Raw genomic sequence first — 16,742 nt, forward strand, 5'->3', positions numbered from 1 at the left:
AGAGAGTGAGTGCTCACAGCCCCCAACAAGCCCACCAGCAAAAGACAAAGTCGTGAAAAAAGGAAGTGATAAGGGGAGGCTAAGAAAGAAGAAAAGTAAGGAGTTGCAGTCAGGACAGCAAAGCCTTAATAGTAACCTTCATTTATTCACTCATTCAAAAAACATTTATTTATTTTTTTTTTTAAAGATTTTATTTATTTATTTGACAGAGAGAGAGAGATAGTGAGAGCAGGAACACAAGCAGGGGGAGTGGGAGAGGGAGAAGCAGGCTTCCCGCTGAGCAGGGAGCCCAATGTGGGACTCGATCCCAGGACCCTGGGATCATGACCTGAGCCGAAGGCAGATGCTTAACGACTGAGCCACCCCGGCGCCCCAAAAAACATTTATTAAAGACCTCTTATGTGAGACCCCAAGGGTCACAGGGAATTCACTATGGGCAAGACAGACTCCATCCCTGGCCTCAAGGGAACATGCTGCTAGAAAGGGGTTTAAGTCCCTGTATACTGACAAGAAGAAAGGAGGGGACAGAAAGGGTACTGAAAAGGGAGAAGAATCAAGACAGGCAAGCCTGAGGCACTGGCCTAAACCTCCCTGGCTAAGGTCTAGTATCAACTCCCTAGTGACAGGCTGAGAACATTATATATAGCTCATCTGGTTTCTCTCTTTGCTTTGGCTACCAGGGAGCTCAGCATGCAGTTCAGCACTCAGCTGTAGCCATCATCCCTGGATTCCCTTGCTTCCCGTCAACAGTGTTGAGTTTTCACAGTCCTTTACTTTTTCCAGTATATAATAAAAACCCTTGTGAAAGTCTGCAGTTTAAATAAATAAATAAAAATAAAAAGGACTTTGCCCCATGAGAAAAGTTGAGGGCCAAGCTAGACTACTCCCTGCAAAGAGCAATGTTTAGTGCCCCCTGGCATATCAGCGAGATAGCATCCAGTCATTCCTGAGCCCATCATTTTTGCACCTCGTTAGAACCGAAGAGGATGTTTACTGAGTCCAAAAACTCCAGTGAGGACACACCTTACTGATTATTCACAACAGATTTGCCGGGCGGGGAAACACTATCGCAAATGTGGCCTCCCTGCCCCTCTCCAATCCACTTAAGAGAGAAGCCACAAAATCGAGACCCAGATGGGGCGGTCAGTAATAACAATGATGGTGACAGTAAGACTGGCCGTGTGTTGGCCTCGCCCAGCTATCTGACAGCATCTCTAGCCGGCTTCCCACTGCCCTGATACGCCAGACTCATTCCCATCTCAGGCTCTGGCCCTTGCCCTGCTCCCAGTCTTTCTCATCATGCAGGCCTCAGGTCGAAGGTTACCTCCCTGCTGATACACTCTAAAGCTGCCCATCCCAGTCATTTTGGATCACGTTACCTTCTTCTCTTTTCTTTTCCTAGCATTTTCCATCTAAAATTACTTTATTTAAAGTAGTGGCCTAGGGCGCCTGGGTGGCTCAGTTGGTTAAGCGACTGCCTTCGGCTCAGGTCATGATCCTGGAGTCCCGGGATCGAGTCCCACATCGGGCTCCCGGCTCAGCAGGAAGCCTGCTTCTCCCTCTCCCACTCCCCCTGCTTGTGTTCCTGCTCTCGCTGTCTCTGTCTCTGTCAAATAAATAAATAAAATCTTTAAAAAAAATAAATAAATAAAGCAGTGGCCTATATCTGTCTTGTTCACCACTGCGCCCCAGTGCCGAAAACAATGCCTGGCATGTGGCAGTTAGCTCAAAACTCTCTGCAGAACAAAGGACGGAAGTGAGGAGTGCCTGCTATGTGGTACGAAAGCAGGCTCAGTGCTTAGGGCCCACGGTGACAGCAGGGGCCCTGTGTGACCTGGCCCCCAGCCCAGCCTCAGAAATCCCTGTCTGCACAGCACCTCCCACAGGCAGCCTACCTTTGTAGGCCTCCTCTGTGTACGCAGCGTTGATGAACCTGTCCAGGATGTCATTGTCCTCGGCAAAAGCCAGCAGGATCCGCACAATCTCCTTGGTGTTGGGGTTGATGTTTAACAAGGCCTTCATCAGGCAGGTCTTCCCCGTGTCAGAGGCTGTCAGCTTGTGCATGAGGAAGTCTGCGGACAGGGTCACACAGGATGAGCCGCAGGAGGGGCCCCGGCTGCCCCTGGCCCTTCCAGCCCTGAGGAGGGGAGGCCAGGGTGAGGGGGCGGCAGCCTCAGACCTCCAGACCCTGCTCGGGCCTCCCCCACTGGCCTCCTGGAGCCTCTGCTACCTACTCTCCTCCTCCCTCTCCAACTGCTCTTCCCCTGAGGCCCCCCGAGAGCGTCATCTAAGGCCTTTTGCTCTTTGCCTTCTGCACCTGCTACCTTGGAGGGGGCAGTCTCACCCACTGCGTGCCTTCCCGCTGTCCACCTCAGTGCTGATGCCCTGAAGTCTTCAGCCTGCCTCCTCCTAGTAGCCTACATCCCCTCCCTCTAACACGCTACGCCCCGGCCCCGAGACAGCGTGGGACCCACCATCCAGCAAGTGGCCAATGGCGCTACCCTGGACTCCTCTCTTTCTCTCACTTCCCTTGTCCTCGATTCCAGCCAGTTCCACTGCCGAGGTCACCTTCCCCCAGCTCTTCTGCTGTGCTCCCAACGCTGCCTGAATAGCACCCTTCTCCAGTTTTACACCTGCCCTCCATGCAGTGGCCAGACCTGACCTTCGCCTGCCTGAGCCCTTGCATGGCTCCCCGTTGCCCTCGGAGTCAGCTTCAAAGTCCCCAGCCCAGCATTCTGGGCTCCTCACACGCCCCCCTCATGGGTGGTTGTGGGGAAAGGTTGACAGCAGGAGCCACACGGGGCCCCCAGCCCTGCGCTCTCTCTGCCGGAGCCAGCCACTGACCAGCCACGTCCAGGCCGCGCCGCCGCCTGCAAAGCTCCTGCAGCTCCCGCAGCAGCTCCAACAGCTCCTCCACGCAGCCCTCCGACACGGCTGCAAAGATGCGCTTCTTCAGCCGCTTCTTTTTCCGCCTCTGCTCTTCCTTGGCCAGGTTTGCACTGAGGCCGGAAAGTATTGCCAGTTCACCGGGCGGGTACCACCAACCTACTCTCCCCTCGCCCGCCGGAGCCGCTGCGCCTGCGCAGAGCCGCTCCAGCCTTGGCAGCCCCCGCGCTGTCCCGACGCCCCAGGCGCTGTCTATCAGCGCTCCAGGCCCCTGGCACCCTGCACCCCTGTCGCCGCGTGCAGGCTTCCCTCCCAATCCAAATGTAATCACGTTTTTTCAAAATACATATTTGGATACACAGAGTAAAGTTGACTAGGAAGGACAATTAATAGCGATTGCCTTAAAATGTATGAGATTAGGGGAAGGGAAATCCCACTTTAATCTTTTGGGATGTTTGCATTTTTGAACTCCATCTCTTCCTGCCACCACACTCCAAAGAGACAAGCATGGTAATGCGTAATTTTTTGTTTGTATGTGTTCTTGCAAAATGCACATGATGCTTCATGGTTTATAAGCATGTATTTTTAATGTACTTACATGGGATTGTGTTACAGTTCTCCTTCTCTTGCATACTGTTCTTTGAATGCTTATAATGAATGGGTAATACTTTTTATAGTTTATAAAATGTAATACTCCCCTCCCCCCCCAAAAAAATTCCTACATGCCACAACCAGAGGTCCAGACGTTTGTCCCAACCCCCAGGAACGGAGGCTTCTTTCTCTTTCCTGGGGAGTGATGCCCATGCCTCTGTCACCCACCGGGTAGACGCAGTGAGGGGAAGGGGAGGGCCAGGCTGACCTGGGACTGTTGGGATTGGACGGGGTCTCTGTCACATCGTCCTGAGGAGACTGTGGTGAGTCCATGTCATCACAGTTGCCAGAGAGGCTGGAAAGGAAGAGAGAGAGAAACAAGTTTAAAAGAGAGAGACAACCAGGCCTGGCCATTTGGCCCCAGGTGAGTCGCTGCCCGCCCTGGAGCGGAGGTCTGGGCTGGCACGGGGGCCAGTACTCACCACTGCCGGATGTTGGAGTCCATAGGCTTGGAGAAGATGGGGGGAGAGGTCTTGGAGACAATGGGGTTGGGATCGAACCCTTCTATCTCCAGGAAGAAGTGTGCACTGTGGGGACACCCAAGCAAGGCCATTAGAGCTGGGGCTGGGACCGTCCACCCGCGTGCCCTGCACCCTGCTGCTGAGGCTGCGCAGCCGCACAGCACACTCGCTCTCGGCCGGCTCCATGCTGGGCTCCGTCCCTCATGGCCTCGCTCAGCCCCCACAGCAGCCCTCTGGGATGGGTACTGCCCCATCGCCACGTGCAGGTGGGCAGGTGGAGGCTCTGAGGTCAAGCTACTCGCCTGAGCTCACACAGCAAGTAGGTGGCAGAGCCTGGACTCAAAGCTGGGTTTCAGTGATTCTAGTCACTAAAAGTACTGAGAGATGAACCCAGGGGTCTCTGCTGGGGTGGCCTAGCATCTGAGGGGGACTTTCCTGTCTGCAGCTGCCTCCAGGTGCGGAAGACTCACCAGAGATGGGGGACATGGCAACAACGAGAGCTACAATTCCCCATCATCCCCTGCAACTGTCCCTCTGGTCTCGGGTCTGAAGAAGAGCCCTTTCAGGAGGAAGTCCCTACATGCTGACATCTACAAGGGCCTTTCCTGGTTGCCAGGACACATTCAACTCCCTCCGATCATCTCTTGTACTGTTGTGTCGGCACAGAAAATAGTCAGACCTAGAGCAGTGAGGGGTTGTAAAAGTTCAGGGGGCAGGGCTAAGAATCCTCATCAAGAAGGAAAACTCAGGAAACCACTTTGGACAGTGGGTGTGAGGAGCAGTAGAGGGGCAAGTGAAAGGCACACTTTCTCCCAGGGCTGGAAGAGAGACATGGGCCCAGGGCCTGCGACCTGACTAAGCCCCAGGGGAGGGGACAGACTCACTGCCTGATCAGGAGATGAGACACACACCCAAGATACGACTCCCCAGCCAGACACAGCCCTGGCCTCACCTTCAGAAGCACCCACAAACACAGACACGCATGCTCTCAGAACCTACGGTCACACACTCAGGGACAAGCCTTCCCATGACAGCCTGGATGATGAGCATCAGGAGGAGGGTCGGTTGCAGCGATACTCCCCACCCCGTGCTGCTGCAGCATACCTTCTTGCTCTGTGACCTGGCCGGGGATAGTGGCCTCCTGACCAGCTGGTCTCTCTCGTAAGTACCTTTGCTGCCTGTCTCCTTCCCGTGCCCAGAAGGATCGACATGCCCCCTCCCTTTCTCACAAGACCACAGAAGAGCTCCCAAAGCACAGTCCCAGCCACATCAAGTTCAGAAGGGTAGCAGGGGAGGGATTGTGGCCCCATTCCATAATGAGGGAACCAAGGCCAGGATGGAGCAACACTCATCCATGGCCACCCCCCAAGGATAGCAGCCAAGTTGAACAGAGAACTTGACTCTTGATTCCAGGCTCCCAGTTTACACCACTATCCATGCTGCTGTCCCCTCAACCCTCTGGGTCTTCTTCCAGCCAAACCAGCTCTAGGGATTAGTTGCAGGTGCAGACTGCCCAACATAGCCACTTCCCGGGATGGGCAGGCATGAGGGAATCCTGGGCCCTGCCTGTCCTCTCCCTCTCCTCTCCTCCAGGCACAGACAAGCCTGGAAGCCTCAGAACAAATCCAGAACTGGGGCATAAGTGGGGTGGGTGACAGGGCTGGCTGGCACACTGTCCTCACCCTCCTATCTTCTGCCCATCAAGAGGAACCTTCTGACCAGACCTAAAATCAAATCCTTCTTCCAAAAGAGAAGTACACCCCTGACTGGGAGCCCAAAACCTGGGTTCTAGTCTGGCTCTGCCTCTGCCTCCTGGGTGACCTGAGGATGGAGAGTGCTTGGACCAGATGATCCTGGACTCTGGAGCCAGGACAGCTCTAAAATCATCCACAAATGGACTGTGCAGCTGAAGTGGGCATCAGAGGTCATCCAGTCTGATGACTACTCCCAGCATCCTTGGAGTGCCCCAGAAATGCCACCCTAAAGTGTCCCTACTTGTCTAGGCTCCTTGATAGTGTGCATGTACTCAACAAAGACTTACTGAGCACCTACCGTATGCCAGGCGCTGTTCTAGGAGATGGGGATTAAATGGTGCACGATGGGCAAAAATCCATTTGAAGAGCTATTGTCCCAGTGAATTGGTCAGAATTGGACCCAAGGATTGGACCAGGTCATAGCACAATGAGGCCATTGCTTTCCCTGCTCCAGACAACACACTGACCTTCAACTGTAAGATCCTCAATGGGAGGAACCACACCTGAATTGTCCTTAATTCTCCAGAACCCAATGCTTCTTCTGACACTCAGAAGATTTAACAGAGGAGCAGAACATGGATAGGTAATGTGTGAAAGAAAGGAAGAATGGCTGGTCAGATAGATGGACAGATGAGTTGGATGGATGAATAAGATGGATAGATGGATGCATGGATACATGGAAGGATGGATGCATGGATACATGGAAGGATGGATGAATGGATGCATGGATGGCTGAGCAATGAGTAGTTGGATGGGCAGATTGGTGGATAGATGTAGAGGCTGGTGGAATGAACCAATAAGCAGACAGACCAACACAAACCTCAGGTGACTCCCACTGGGCTCTCTGTTGCCCAAAGCTCTCATCTTTTTCTCAGTCTTGCCCAAGAAGTTGAGGAAAGGTCCTTTGCGTCTCTTCCAACTCCTCTCCTTCTCAGGGCTTCCTCCCAGAGGCCAAACGGGCCTCAAGAATGGACTAGGAAACCAGATCACAACAGCATCTATCTATTCCAGGCCTGGGAGCCAAAGGGCCCGAGGGAGTGGAGGAAATATATCCTCATCTCACCATGAAGTGTCCTTCTTTGTGTGGAGGGACTGTGCTGAGCCACCAGGACACTTACTCATCAACTCGCTCACTCTGTCTCTCATTGTCTCACCTGCTCCTGCACTGACCCACCTACTTACTCAAAAACCACAAATATGCTCTGTGTAGGAAATGTTGGAAGCAGGGAAGGAAGAGATGACCCTTCGGGACCCTGTCCTCAGAGATCTGTGGCTCGGGAAAATCCCCAGAAGCAGAGAGGGCAGCATGAGAAAAGCTTCTATGGCAGAAGGCAAGGACTATGTCGGAGGAAGAAAGTCTTCAGTGGCTGGGAAGGAGAGTGGTGAAAGCCAGACTGGAAAGATCCCTGACTGTGAGCAAGGATTCCTGGGACAGGGAGCTGTAGACCATGACAGTCCATCCCACACATGCCCTATTTGCCACTGCACATGCTACATCTTACCTGCCACCATGACAGATGGTGATGTCTTGGCCATGTGACATCCTGGCTTCTAACCTGCAGCATATGCTGTTTGTTTACTCCTACCTTTGATCCAGACCAAAGGCACCGCACGAGTGTCATTAACTCAGGGGAACATGTAGCTCTGCACCATCTCTCCTTCATTTCTGTCCCTTTGAAGACGATGAACAATCCCTGAGCAACCCCAGGGCTGGGAAAGAGGCTGTGTGACCAACTACTTTGTCCCAAGAAATGCCCAAGTGCTCTGATCTCCAAAAAGCCAGCCCCTCCACAGGTTTCATCAGCCCATGTCTCCACCCCAGGGCATCGCCTTGCCCAGGGTCCAGTAAAGAGGCCACAGTGAGGGCGCCTGGGTGGCTCAGTCGTTAAGCGTCTGCCTTCAGCTCAGGTCATGATCCCAGGGTCCTGGGATCGAGTCCCACATCGGGCTCCCGGCTCAGCAGGAAGCCTGCTTCTCCCTCTCCCACTCCCCCTGCTTGTGTTCCTGCTCTCGCTGTCTCTCTCTCTCTGTCAAATAAATAAAATCTTTAAAAAAAAAAAAAAAAGAGGCCACAGTGGTAGCTGCTCATGAGAAATAGCATGATGGGGGCGCCTGGGTGGCTCAGTCGTTAAGCGCCTGCCTTCGGCTCAGGTCATAATCCCAGGGTCCTGGGATCGAGCCCCGCATCGGGCTCCCTCCTCCACGGGAAGCCTGCTTCTCCCTCCCCCACTCCCCCTGCTTGTGTTCCCTCTCTCGCTGTGTCTCTGTCTGTCAAATAAATAAAAAATCTTTAAAAAGAAAAAAAAAAGAAAGAAATAGCATGATGGTTCAGGAAAAGCTACAGGTCCAAAAATCTCTCCTCACCTAGACTTCTTGGTACCTTCAATCCCACTATTAGTACAGATTTCCTTACTGGTCAGACTGGCTTTCTTTATTTACATTGAATTTTTTCTTTTCTTTTCTTTTTCTATCTAGGCTGAGTCCTATATTCAGTTTTGAGGGAGATGCCCAAATCTTCAGGGAAAAGTAGGCACTTGAGGGCCCTCAAAGAGCCATTGGGAAGAAGGTGCTCCTGCTTCGTGAGACAAAGGTCACACCTCACACCCAGGCCGTTGGCTGTGTGAGGCCATAGGTAGAGCTGAGTCTAAGGCTAAGTTCATGAACAGGAATAGGCTCAGAAAAGGCAGCTTGACTGTGGGAAGATCCTGGGATTTTCCTGAAGCCATGTCCACAATCCTTCCCTGAGGTCCAAACCTCCCCTAGGAATGTGAGAGGGCAGGGGAAGGGAAAGAGAGGCAAGAGGGTGCTCCATCGGGCACTTCTCAGACAACATTCACACCTGAACTTGGCTTGTCTCTCCTCATCTTGCTCCTCCTCCTCTGATGTGCTCACGTCAGAGATGGCCCCATCATCCATTCAGGTCCTCCCACCAAATGAAGGGGATGTCTCTCGGTTCTCCTTCTCCCTCCCTTCTCATGGTTGATCCTACAGACCCCACGATCCCAATAAATTTCTGACCTGACCCCTTCTTCTCCATTCCTGATCACCCAGGTTCAGACCTCACCACCTGTCACTCAAGCTTCCCAAGAGCCTCCTGTCATCTCCCTGCTCCCAGCCTCCCCTCCAATCCATCGTCCACATAGATCACCCAGAGTATGCTTTCCAAAATGCAAATCTCACCATGCCCTCCTTGTCACACAAAATCCCTCTGTGGCTCCCCACTGCCCTCAGGTTTGTCCAAACTCCTTAACCAACCCCCAAGACCCAGCCCCAGTGGGATTCATATTCTCCCAGATTCCTCCCCCCACCCAGCCCTTCAGTTACACAGATCCTCCCTGGTCCCTGCCCCAAGCCTCTGTCTGGGGATGCCCTTACCCTGCCTCTCCACCTGCCATCACCCATTCGAAACCACCTCATCCAGGAAGTGCCCTGAGACAGCCTGCAGAGCCTGCAGGGTCAGAATGACCCACCCCTTCTCAGACCCCTCCCCACCTTGTTACTGGGACACTTCTCACATTCTTCTGGGTGCCCTTCTTACCAGACTGTGAGCAGGGATGGGCATTCTTTCTCTCTGTGTCTCCGTCTCCCCGGCCTGGGCCCCGGTGCACAGAAAACCTCAGCAATTATTACTCACAACAACAGACAGAAGGGAAAACACTGATCTCACCTCTGGCCCAAGCCGGGGCCTGGGCTGGGGCCAGAGGAGGCGAGGCAAATGAGCTGAACTACACCCGGGGCCCACCTGGGTCCAGTGAAGCACGACCCGTGGTGAGGAGGGGCACTTGGGCTTAAGGGCACCAGATCTGCTGGGGGGCTGGGGGACTGCCACGGAAGCAGCTCAGGGGCCAGGAATGACCCTAGAGAAATACTCTCCCTGCTTTGCTTCCTCCACACCCCCAGCTGGGAAGTAGTCATAACCATCCCAGCCCTGCTCGGTTCCCAGGGGCCCTTTGGAGGGACAGTAACAATGACGATGATGAAGATGAAGCTCCAAGTAGCAAAACCACTATCCACACTGGCATGTACAGGACGCCAGCAGCGTGTCGCCCAGCGCGTTGTGCCGACGATCCCAACAAACGATCACCCTGTGAGCCAGTGCCTTTGCTGCGGTCCCAATTACACAGGTGGTGTTAAAGAGCTTGAATAGCCTGGCTGGGCGCACAGTGGACAGGAAAGCCATTGGTGCACGTGAAAAAAGTAGTCACTTGGAGATCCAGGCTACCTGAAATTTCCACGCACCTTTTGGCTCTGTCTAAAGGATGGCTCCAGCAATCCCTTGCCTCAGCCAGAAGCCTTCCTGAATATCACTGCCTCAGTGCCTCCGACCCCTCCAAGGAGGCCTCCCTGATTATTCCCATTGTACTGACTTTCCCAGCTCAGCCCCCTGAGTATGTAGTGCTATCTCCCCACCCTCCCCCCGCTTATACCTAGTTGGGCACCAGGTCACCCCGGATGAGACTGAGAGTCTTGTGTCCACCCGGGCAAGGGCTCCCTGAGGATGGGCACCAAAATCCCTGATGTGCCCTCACAGCACAGTGCCCAAGCCTGCCCGTCCTACCTCTTCTTGGTGGGGGTGATCTCTGCTGACCTCTTCTCCTGCAGGATGGCAGGGTTCCCACTGGGGACGGCAGCTCTTCTGCCCATGAGGGGCACCATCTCCTTGGGGTGGGCATTCATGGCTGGAGCACAATCATAGCACAGATGCTTAGGTTGAGTGGGCATGGAGGAGCTTCAGGGGGCTTCAGACGCCCATGTGGCACCAGGTGGTCCCTGCTCATACCCCCGGGATGAGGAGCTCACTCTCTACCTTCCCTGGCTGCCAACTCTTCCCAGGAAGAGAGAGACTGTCCCCGCAATTTCTCCTGCTCCCTGCTCCAGCACCTCTGCCCCTGTGCATCTTAGGAGAGCCCAACAGAGCTTCCAGGCAGAGACCACCATGCCCTTAGCTTCTCTCAAGACATCATCTCAACCCACCAATCTTCAGGTGGACTCCCAAGAATTGGTTCTGCTTTTTCCATGTCCCTATCAGATTTTGTGTTCAGTGATATCCTCAACAGAACAGGACTATCACCTCCTTTGTTCTAGACACTATGCTCCTAATAATACAACCTCTGGCCTCTTTGGTGCTTTGGATTTCTTACCACCCTGGTGGTCTCTGAAGCTTAGACACTGATTATCTTTGTCTCATTCACCCAGAACTGAGTGCAACCAGCCTTGTGGCCATCTGTCCATTAGACTCCCTTCTCACCTGAAGCAAGCAGCTGAGCACCCTCCCCAGAGGCAGAGGAGGCAGCCCCTCAGTCCTGACCTGGTTTACTGATGCTCAGTACAGGCTGGATCCCTCTAAGGGGACCTTAGAGGTTTCTATGTAGATGAAGGACAATCCAGGCAGAGGGGACAGCCTGAGCAAAGACCAGGGGTCAAGAAAGTTAGCAAGTGGCAAGGAGCCGGTGTGGCTGCAGAGTCTGAGGAGTTCATGGGGACCACTGGCAGTGAGAGGCTCCAACAGCAGGTAGGGCTCTGTTGTGAGGGCCTGGAATACCGGTGAGGAGTTGTAGCTGGTCCCAAGGGCAGCAGGGCCTGGGAGGGCCCTGGGTTACACAGGAGACGGCCATTTTAGAGATAGCAGACTGTATGGGGGGTGAAGGAGACTAGACCATGGAGCTAGGAGAAGGGTGCTGTGGGGGCATTGGCATGGGGAAGGCGGGGCTGGCCATATAGGATGAGATGGACAGGGCAAAAAGGCTGCACGGACAGGAGGTGACTCTGCAATCAACAGGGGCCATTCTCAGCTTGAGCAGCCCTCAGAGAACTCCCTCGGGGTCATGGAGGTAGGGCAGGGGACAGATTTCTGTACGAAGAGCCCAGCTATGCAGGGTGGAGCTAGGGCCGCTGGTAATCCTGGCCCAAATAGGAAAGCTGCCTGGAAAAGTATCAGGAGCAGTTTGTCTTCAGACTACAGTGAGGTCTGGAAACGGGAAAGCTGCCCTCCCCAAAAGTAAGCAGCCCTGGGAGAGGAGGAGTTATCCAGGGGAGGGCTTTGGCCTTGGAGTGCAGGGACCTTGAGGCAGGGACCTTTGAGGAGGGGCCTTGAGGCCAGAGAGATGGAGAGAGAATCATGAGCATGTAGGTCCCTAACTATATCCACAGTCACAGGATGAGGATGGGTGGCCTTTACCACCTTCCTCAGCCCAAAGTAGTCTACGGACAGACAGGGCTAAAAGGCTGAGCTAAACCAAGAGTAAAGGAGAGGAATGGTGGGCATGTCTCTTACCCCTACCGGGCCTCTGTTTTCCCTTCTGATAAATGAGCTGAAAGGACCCCAAGGACCTTCGAGCTCTCACCCATGACAGCCGGCTGCTCCATCCTCCCTGCCCTGGGCCCATGAGTTGGGGCAGTCTTGGGAAGCTGGGGCAGGAGAGGTCAAGAAAACTCTGGGCTGGAGCTATAATTAGCAGTGATAATTGGCTCCCTGAGTCACCCCATAAACGCTGAATTCTCACCTGCGAGACTCTCTCGCTGCCTTGCCCTCCCTCTCTGGGTCTGGGCTTCCCCGCCTGGGAAGTGCCTCCCAAGCCCTGACACTGAATGGAAGACAGGCCAGGCCTGGGGGCCGCAGGGAGCCCCTGCCACCGCTGGCTCAGCCCCTGTGAGGAGCCTGCGCCTTGTCGCTCTCAAGCTCTGGGCTACGTCATCTCATCCGGAGCGCCCCCCTCACACGTCTGCGCTGCAGAACCACAGCTGGGGGCCTGCTGGCGGAGACAAGAGCCTCACCTTTGCCCCTTGGTGGTTGTGAGCCCTTCCCCCTCCCCAAGATCTCCAAACCTCAGGAAAGTTTCCTGGCTCCATCAGAACCTGTGTTCTGACACACTCCCTGGGCCAAGAGCTCATGCCTCACTTTGCTTCTCCTGCTGGAGACCCGAGGTTCTTCCCAACCCCTCCCCCAAGGCCTATCAGCAAAGGGCAGTGTGGCCTAAAGGACACCTTAGGTCCTCGCTCTGGCGTCCCCTCGGACCTTGGACAGCACTGGCCGCCATGTGTGGTGAGGACTCACCTGGTGAGCTCTGGGTGGTGGTGGCTGCCCGTGCTCGGAGATCACCGCATGTCCTGGGCCCAAGGACCCCCGGAGGGACTGTGGCTGAGGCGGCGGGAGGCTCTCATCATAGGCAGAGAGAAGGCTGAAATGAGGTGTCAGAGGCAGAACTGGCTGGGCCACCTGCCCTGGGCGTCAGGCAGGCCACACCCACCAGCCAGAGCTGCAGCGCCTGCCCACCCACATGCCCTGCCTGAGTCACCCCCACACCCACACAGCAGCGCAGCCTGGGACAGGGCAGGGGAGGCGGCAGGTGCCAAGGCCAGAGTTCTGGTCCCACCTCTTCTCTCTCTTGTATTTGATGCTTCCCATCACGGGCCTCAGTTTCCCCAACTGGGAAATGGGAATTACAATAGCTACTTCACAAGTGTGCTGTGAAGAGTCAAAGAGATCATGCTGGTGGGAGAGCTTAATGAATGGTCAGGTGCTCTGCCCTGAGCCCCGGGAGGACAGGCCACAGCTGAGCACTGGCCTGGTTGATCCCAGGGTGGCCAGCCCCAAGACTTGGTATCTGTCCTTCAAAGTCTGTGATCAGATTCTGTTAGAGACAAAAGAAGTCCCCATTCAAAGCTTACCACCAGAAATTACGCACTTCAGACCTTGGTGTCAGACAGCCTCACCCCTTTCTGGCTATATGACCTTGAGCAAGTCATTTCTCCCATTTCCTGTCTGTGAAATGTGCATTGTAAATCCACCTTGCAGGGGCACCTGGGTGGCTCAGTTGGTCGAACATCTGCCTTTGGCTCAGGTCATGATCCCAGGGTCCGGGAACGAGCCTCACATCGGGCTCCCTGCTCCGCGGGGAACCTGCTTCTCCCTCTGCCTGCTGCTTCCCCTGCTTGTGCTCTCTCTCTCTCTGACAAATAAATAAACATCTTAAAAAAATAAATAAATAAACTTTAAAAAATAAATAAATAAGTCCACCCTGCAGAATTACTTGAGAAAACACATAGAAAGGACTTGAACAAAGCCCAGAGTCCAGAATGAACGCAATAAACAGTGACAGCTATTAATTCTCACTGGTTTTGTCATCCCAATCCATCCCCCAGCAACCACCTGGGCCACCTGCCTCCAGGCCCACGTTGGGGAAGACTCTGTGCCCTCCCGCCACACGCAGGCCGCAGCTGTGGAGGGGGCGGAGCAAGGCTGCCACTCGGGAACCGCCCAGCTGTCCCGGCTGGCAGACAGGCCTGGGAGGGAGCCGGAAGTCTTGCTGACACTGACGGGGAGGGATTTCCCAGCTGCCCTCTGGGGCGAGTCCCTCCATCCCCCATCACCACAACCTGCCAGGCCTGGGCAGAGGCAGGCGGCAGGCTCGGGCTTTTGACCATAGAGCAGCGGGACCTATGGCCAGTAAGGGACAGGAAACCTGGCTTCGGGACCAACAGGCTTTAATGTGGGTAAAGTGGGGGCTGCTTTTGCAGTTTTACATCAGGGGGTCCTGAAGTTCCCACAAACATTGCCTGAAACTCCTTCACGAAAGCCTGACCTTGGATCGATCATAATCTTCCCTCTAGTAATTAATTTCTCCTTCTGACTCAGCCCCTTGTCCCTCTTAGCTTGCTTCTCGCTGCCTCGGAGCCCTAGGGATGAGGCTGTTGTCCAATTTCAGTGTTTATATTTTGCCTGGTGTTGGCACTTTTTCTCAAAGGCCAGGCTGGAACTGCTCTACAAGTCCCCTGTCCCCACCCGAAGACACGCACTGCGCCCAGCCAGGAGTAAGGGGAGGCTTCTCTGCTGTGTGTGGGAGCAGGGACCAGGTCGCAGACTGAGTCAGACCCACTACCCCCCGCCGCCCTGCTCCCACCCCAAATACAAGGAAACAGAAGCTCCTGCCCCTTGAGCTGGTCTACGTTCAATCCCATTTAATCCAACTCATTGTGAGAGCCCGCAGTAGGAGACAAGGCAGGGAGGCAAGGGCCAGCATAGGGTTCAGAACTGGAGAAGGTGGTCTCCACCCTCGAGACACTGTGGGCCACACAGGAGACAGGCTCAGGCAGGAACCATAACCCCACCAAGCAGGTTGTAAGGACAAAAAGGGCTCAAGTCACTGAGGAGGAAGGAGATCCCATGGGGAAGTGGGGGATGGGCTCAGGGAAGGGAGAGCATTTGGGTTGGACTGGGAATGAGGGAGGACAGTGCACACCGGGACTGGGAGGCGAGAGATCCAGGCACATTCGAGGAGTGATGACGAGCTTGGCTGAGTGACGTACAACCGTGGTGGGGGGATCAGACAGGAGCCGCACATCGGGCCACAGGCCGGCGAGTCAGCCCTGACCCTTTAATCGCAGGAGGCCGCACTGGTCCAGCCTTCTGGGGTACGGGGCCCTGTTGAAGACGCTCTCGCCAATGCGGCCAGGCCGGGAACCGGCCTGGCTCAACTGAGTCAGCTTCTCAAACCAAAGGCAACACTTCCCCAGCAGAAACCCTGGCTGCGCTCGCCTGGGGTTGCCCATGAGCTTGATTCCCACCCTGTGTTTGGGGCCCACACGGCACGGTGGCAGGAGTGTGGAGCCAGGAGTCTGGCCTTGTAGAAGCCAGCATTTGCCCACTCAGCCTTGGCCGCCACATGGGCGACTCTCAGTGCTCAATCCAGTTGCGCCAGTGCCCGGGCACCCAGGAGCACTGACAAGCCGCCCTCCACAGCCCAGCCCCTCACTCCTTGGAGCAGCCGTGAGCCACGCTGGGCAGCCCCCCGCCTTGCTCAGTGACTTCCGCTCCTTCTGTGACAGTGCACGGAACAGATAGAGCCTAAATAAAGACAAAAGTGACAGAAGGAACCTTCCAAATGGGCTGTGTGTGTGAGGCAAAACACCAAGGGCAGATGCAGCCTGGGGCCCGGGAGGGATGTGGCAGTGAGAGGTAAAGGGCGGCTTCTGGACATTCCTGCCCCAACCCTGCCTCCCAGAGGCCCGAATTTTAGGCAGGCCCTGGCCATCTGCCAACATACCCTACATGGACGCCCATCTCACCAGACTGGGGTCAGTGTAAAACGCCCCCCAGTGGACATACCAGGCAGGAGTCAAGCACACTCTTACCTCCTCCCCACACCTCCCAAGCACTGCAGACATCAGACCCTGGTGGCAGGTGCACAAGCTCTCCCCTCAAGAAGGAGGAAGGCAAGTGGTCCCTGTAGGGTGAGTGCACCCTAGGAAATGCCCCACTTAGTGCAGTGAACAAGGAGGGAGGACTGGGAGCCAGGCAGAGCTCCATCAACACCCTCAGACCTGAGCAGACCCCCCGCCCCGACAGTGGTGAGGAGAGGCTTTGTCTGCATCCTGGCAGGCCACAGTTCTCCTTGGGCTAGGAGAGCTGAGCAGCCTGCCCATCGGGGATTCTGGCTTGTGGCTCATCCTGCCTCTAGGTGTTGGGAGGGAGGGACATGGGGACAGAGACAGATAAAGAGACAGTGACAGATACAAAAGGGCAAAGAACAAGCTAATTGCATGTGTGTCCTTTAAACAACACAGGTTTACACAAAAGGTTACAATCATTCATTTTAGAAAAGAACGCCCACAAGATTCCTTCCAGCTCTGAGTAAGTTTTTTTTCTGTTTTGTTTTGTTTTTTAGAGCCACCATTTTTTTTTATTTTAAAAGTATTACAAAAGAAGCACACATGTCATCACATTGCCTATTTTTAGGGTTTTAAAAAATACTTTGATAATTATATTTCAATATAATTGTGATCCTACGTATTCTGGCTTAGGCATTTAAAAACAGTATTTTAGGACCATGAGAGACGACAGACTCTGAAAAACAAACTGAGGGTTCTAGAGGGGAGGGGGGTGGGAGGATGGGTTGGCCTGGTGGTGGGTATTGAGGAGGGCACGTTCTGCATGGAGCACTGGGTGTTATGCACAAACAATGAATCATGGAACACTACATCTAAAACGAAT

General features: G+C 54.5%; 1 protein-coding gene across 1 annotated transcript in view; it reads right to left on the bottom strand.

Moving 5' to 3' along the window:
• The window catches only part of TRPV3 (transient receptor potential cation channel subfamily V member 3), a 32,095-nt gene extending 21,567 nt beyond the window's left edge, over positions 1 to 10,528 (bottom strand). Inside the window, exons 1-5 of the mRNA XM_081805545.1 lie at positions 10,311 to 10,528; positions 3,960 to 4,064; positions 3,746 to 3,832; positions 2,845 to 2,999; positions 1,896 to 2,072 (exon numbers count right to left, since the gene is read on the bottom strand). Coding sequence (XP_081661671.1) covers positions 1,896 to 2,072; positions 2,845 to 2,999; positions 3,746 to 3,832; positions 3,960 to 4,064; positions 10,311 to 10,474 — 688 coding nt within the window. The 5' untranslated portion in view covers positions 10,475 to 10,528. The remainder of the gene's footprint in view (positions 1 to 1,895; positions 2,073 to 2,844; positions 3,000 to 3,745; positions 3,833 to 3,959; positions 4,065 to 10,310) is intronic.
• Between the last annotated feature and the right edge of the window lie 6,214 nt (positions 10,529 to 16,742).

Source organism: Leptonychotes weddellii, chromosome 15, assembly GCF_054177405.1.
Source record: "Leptonychotes weddellii isolate Sample4059 chromosome 15, ASM5417740v2, whole genome shotgun sequence".
NCBI lineage: Eukaryota > Metazoa > Chordata > Mammalia > Carnivora > Phocidae > Leptonychotes > Leptonychotes weddellii.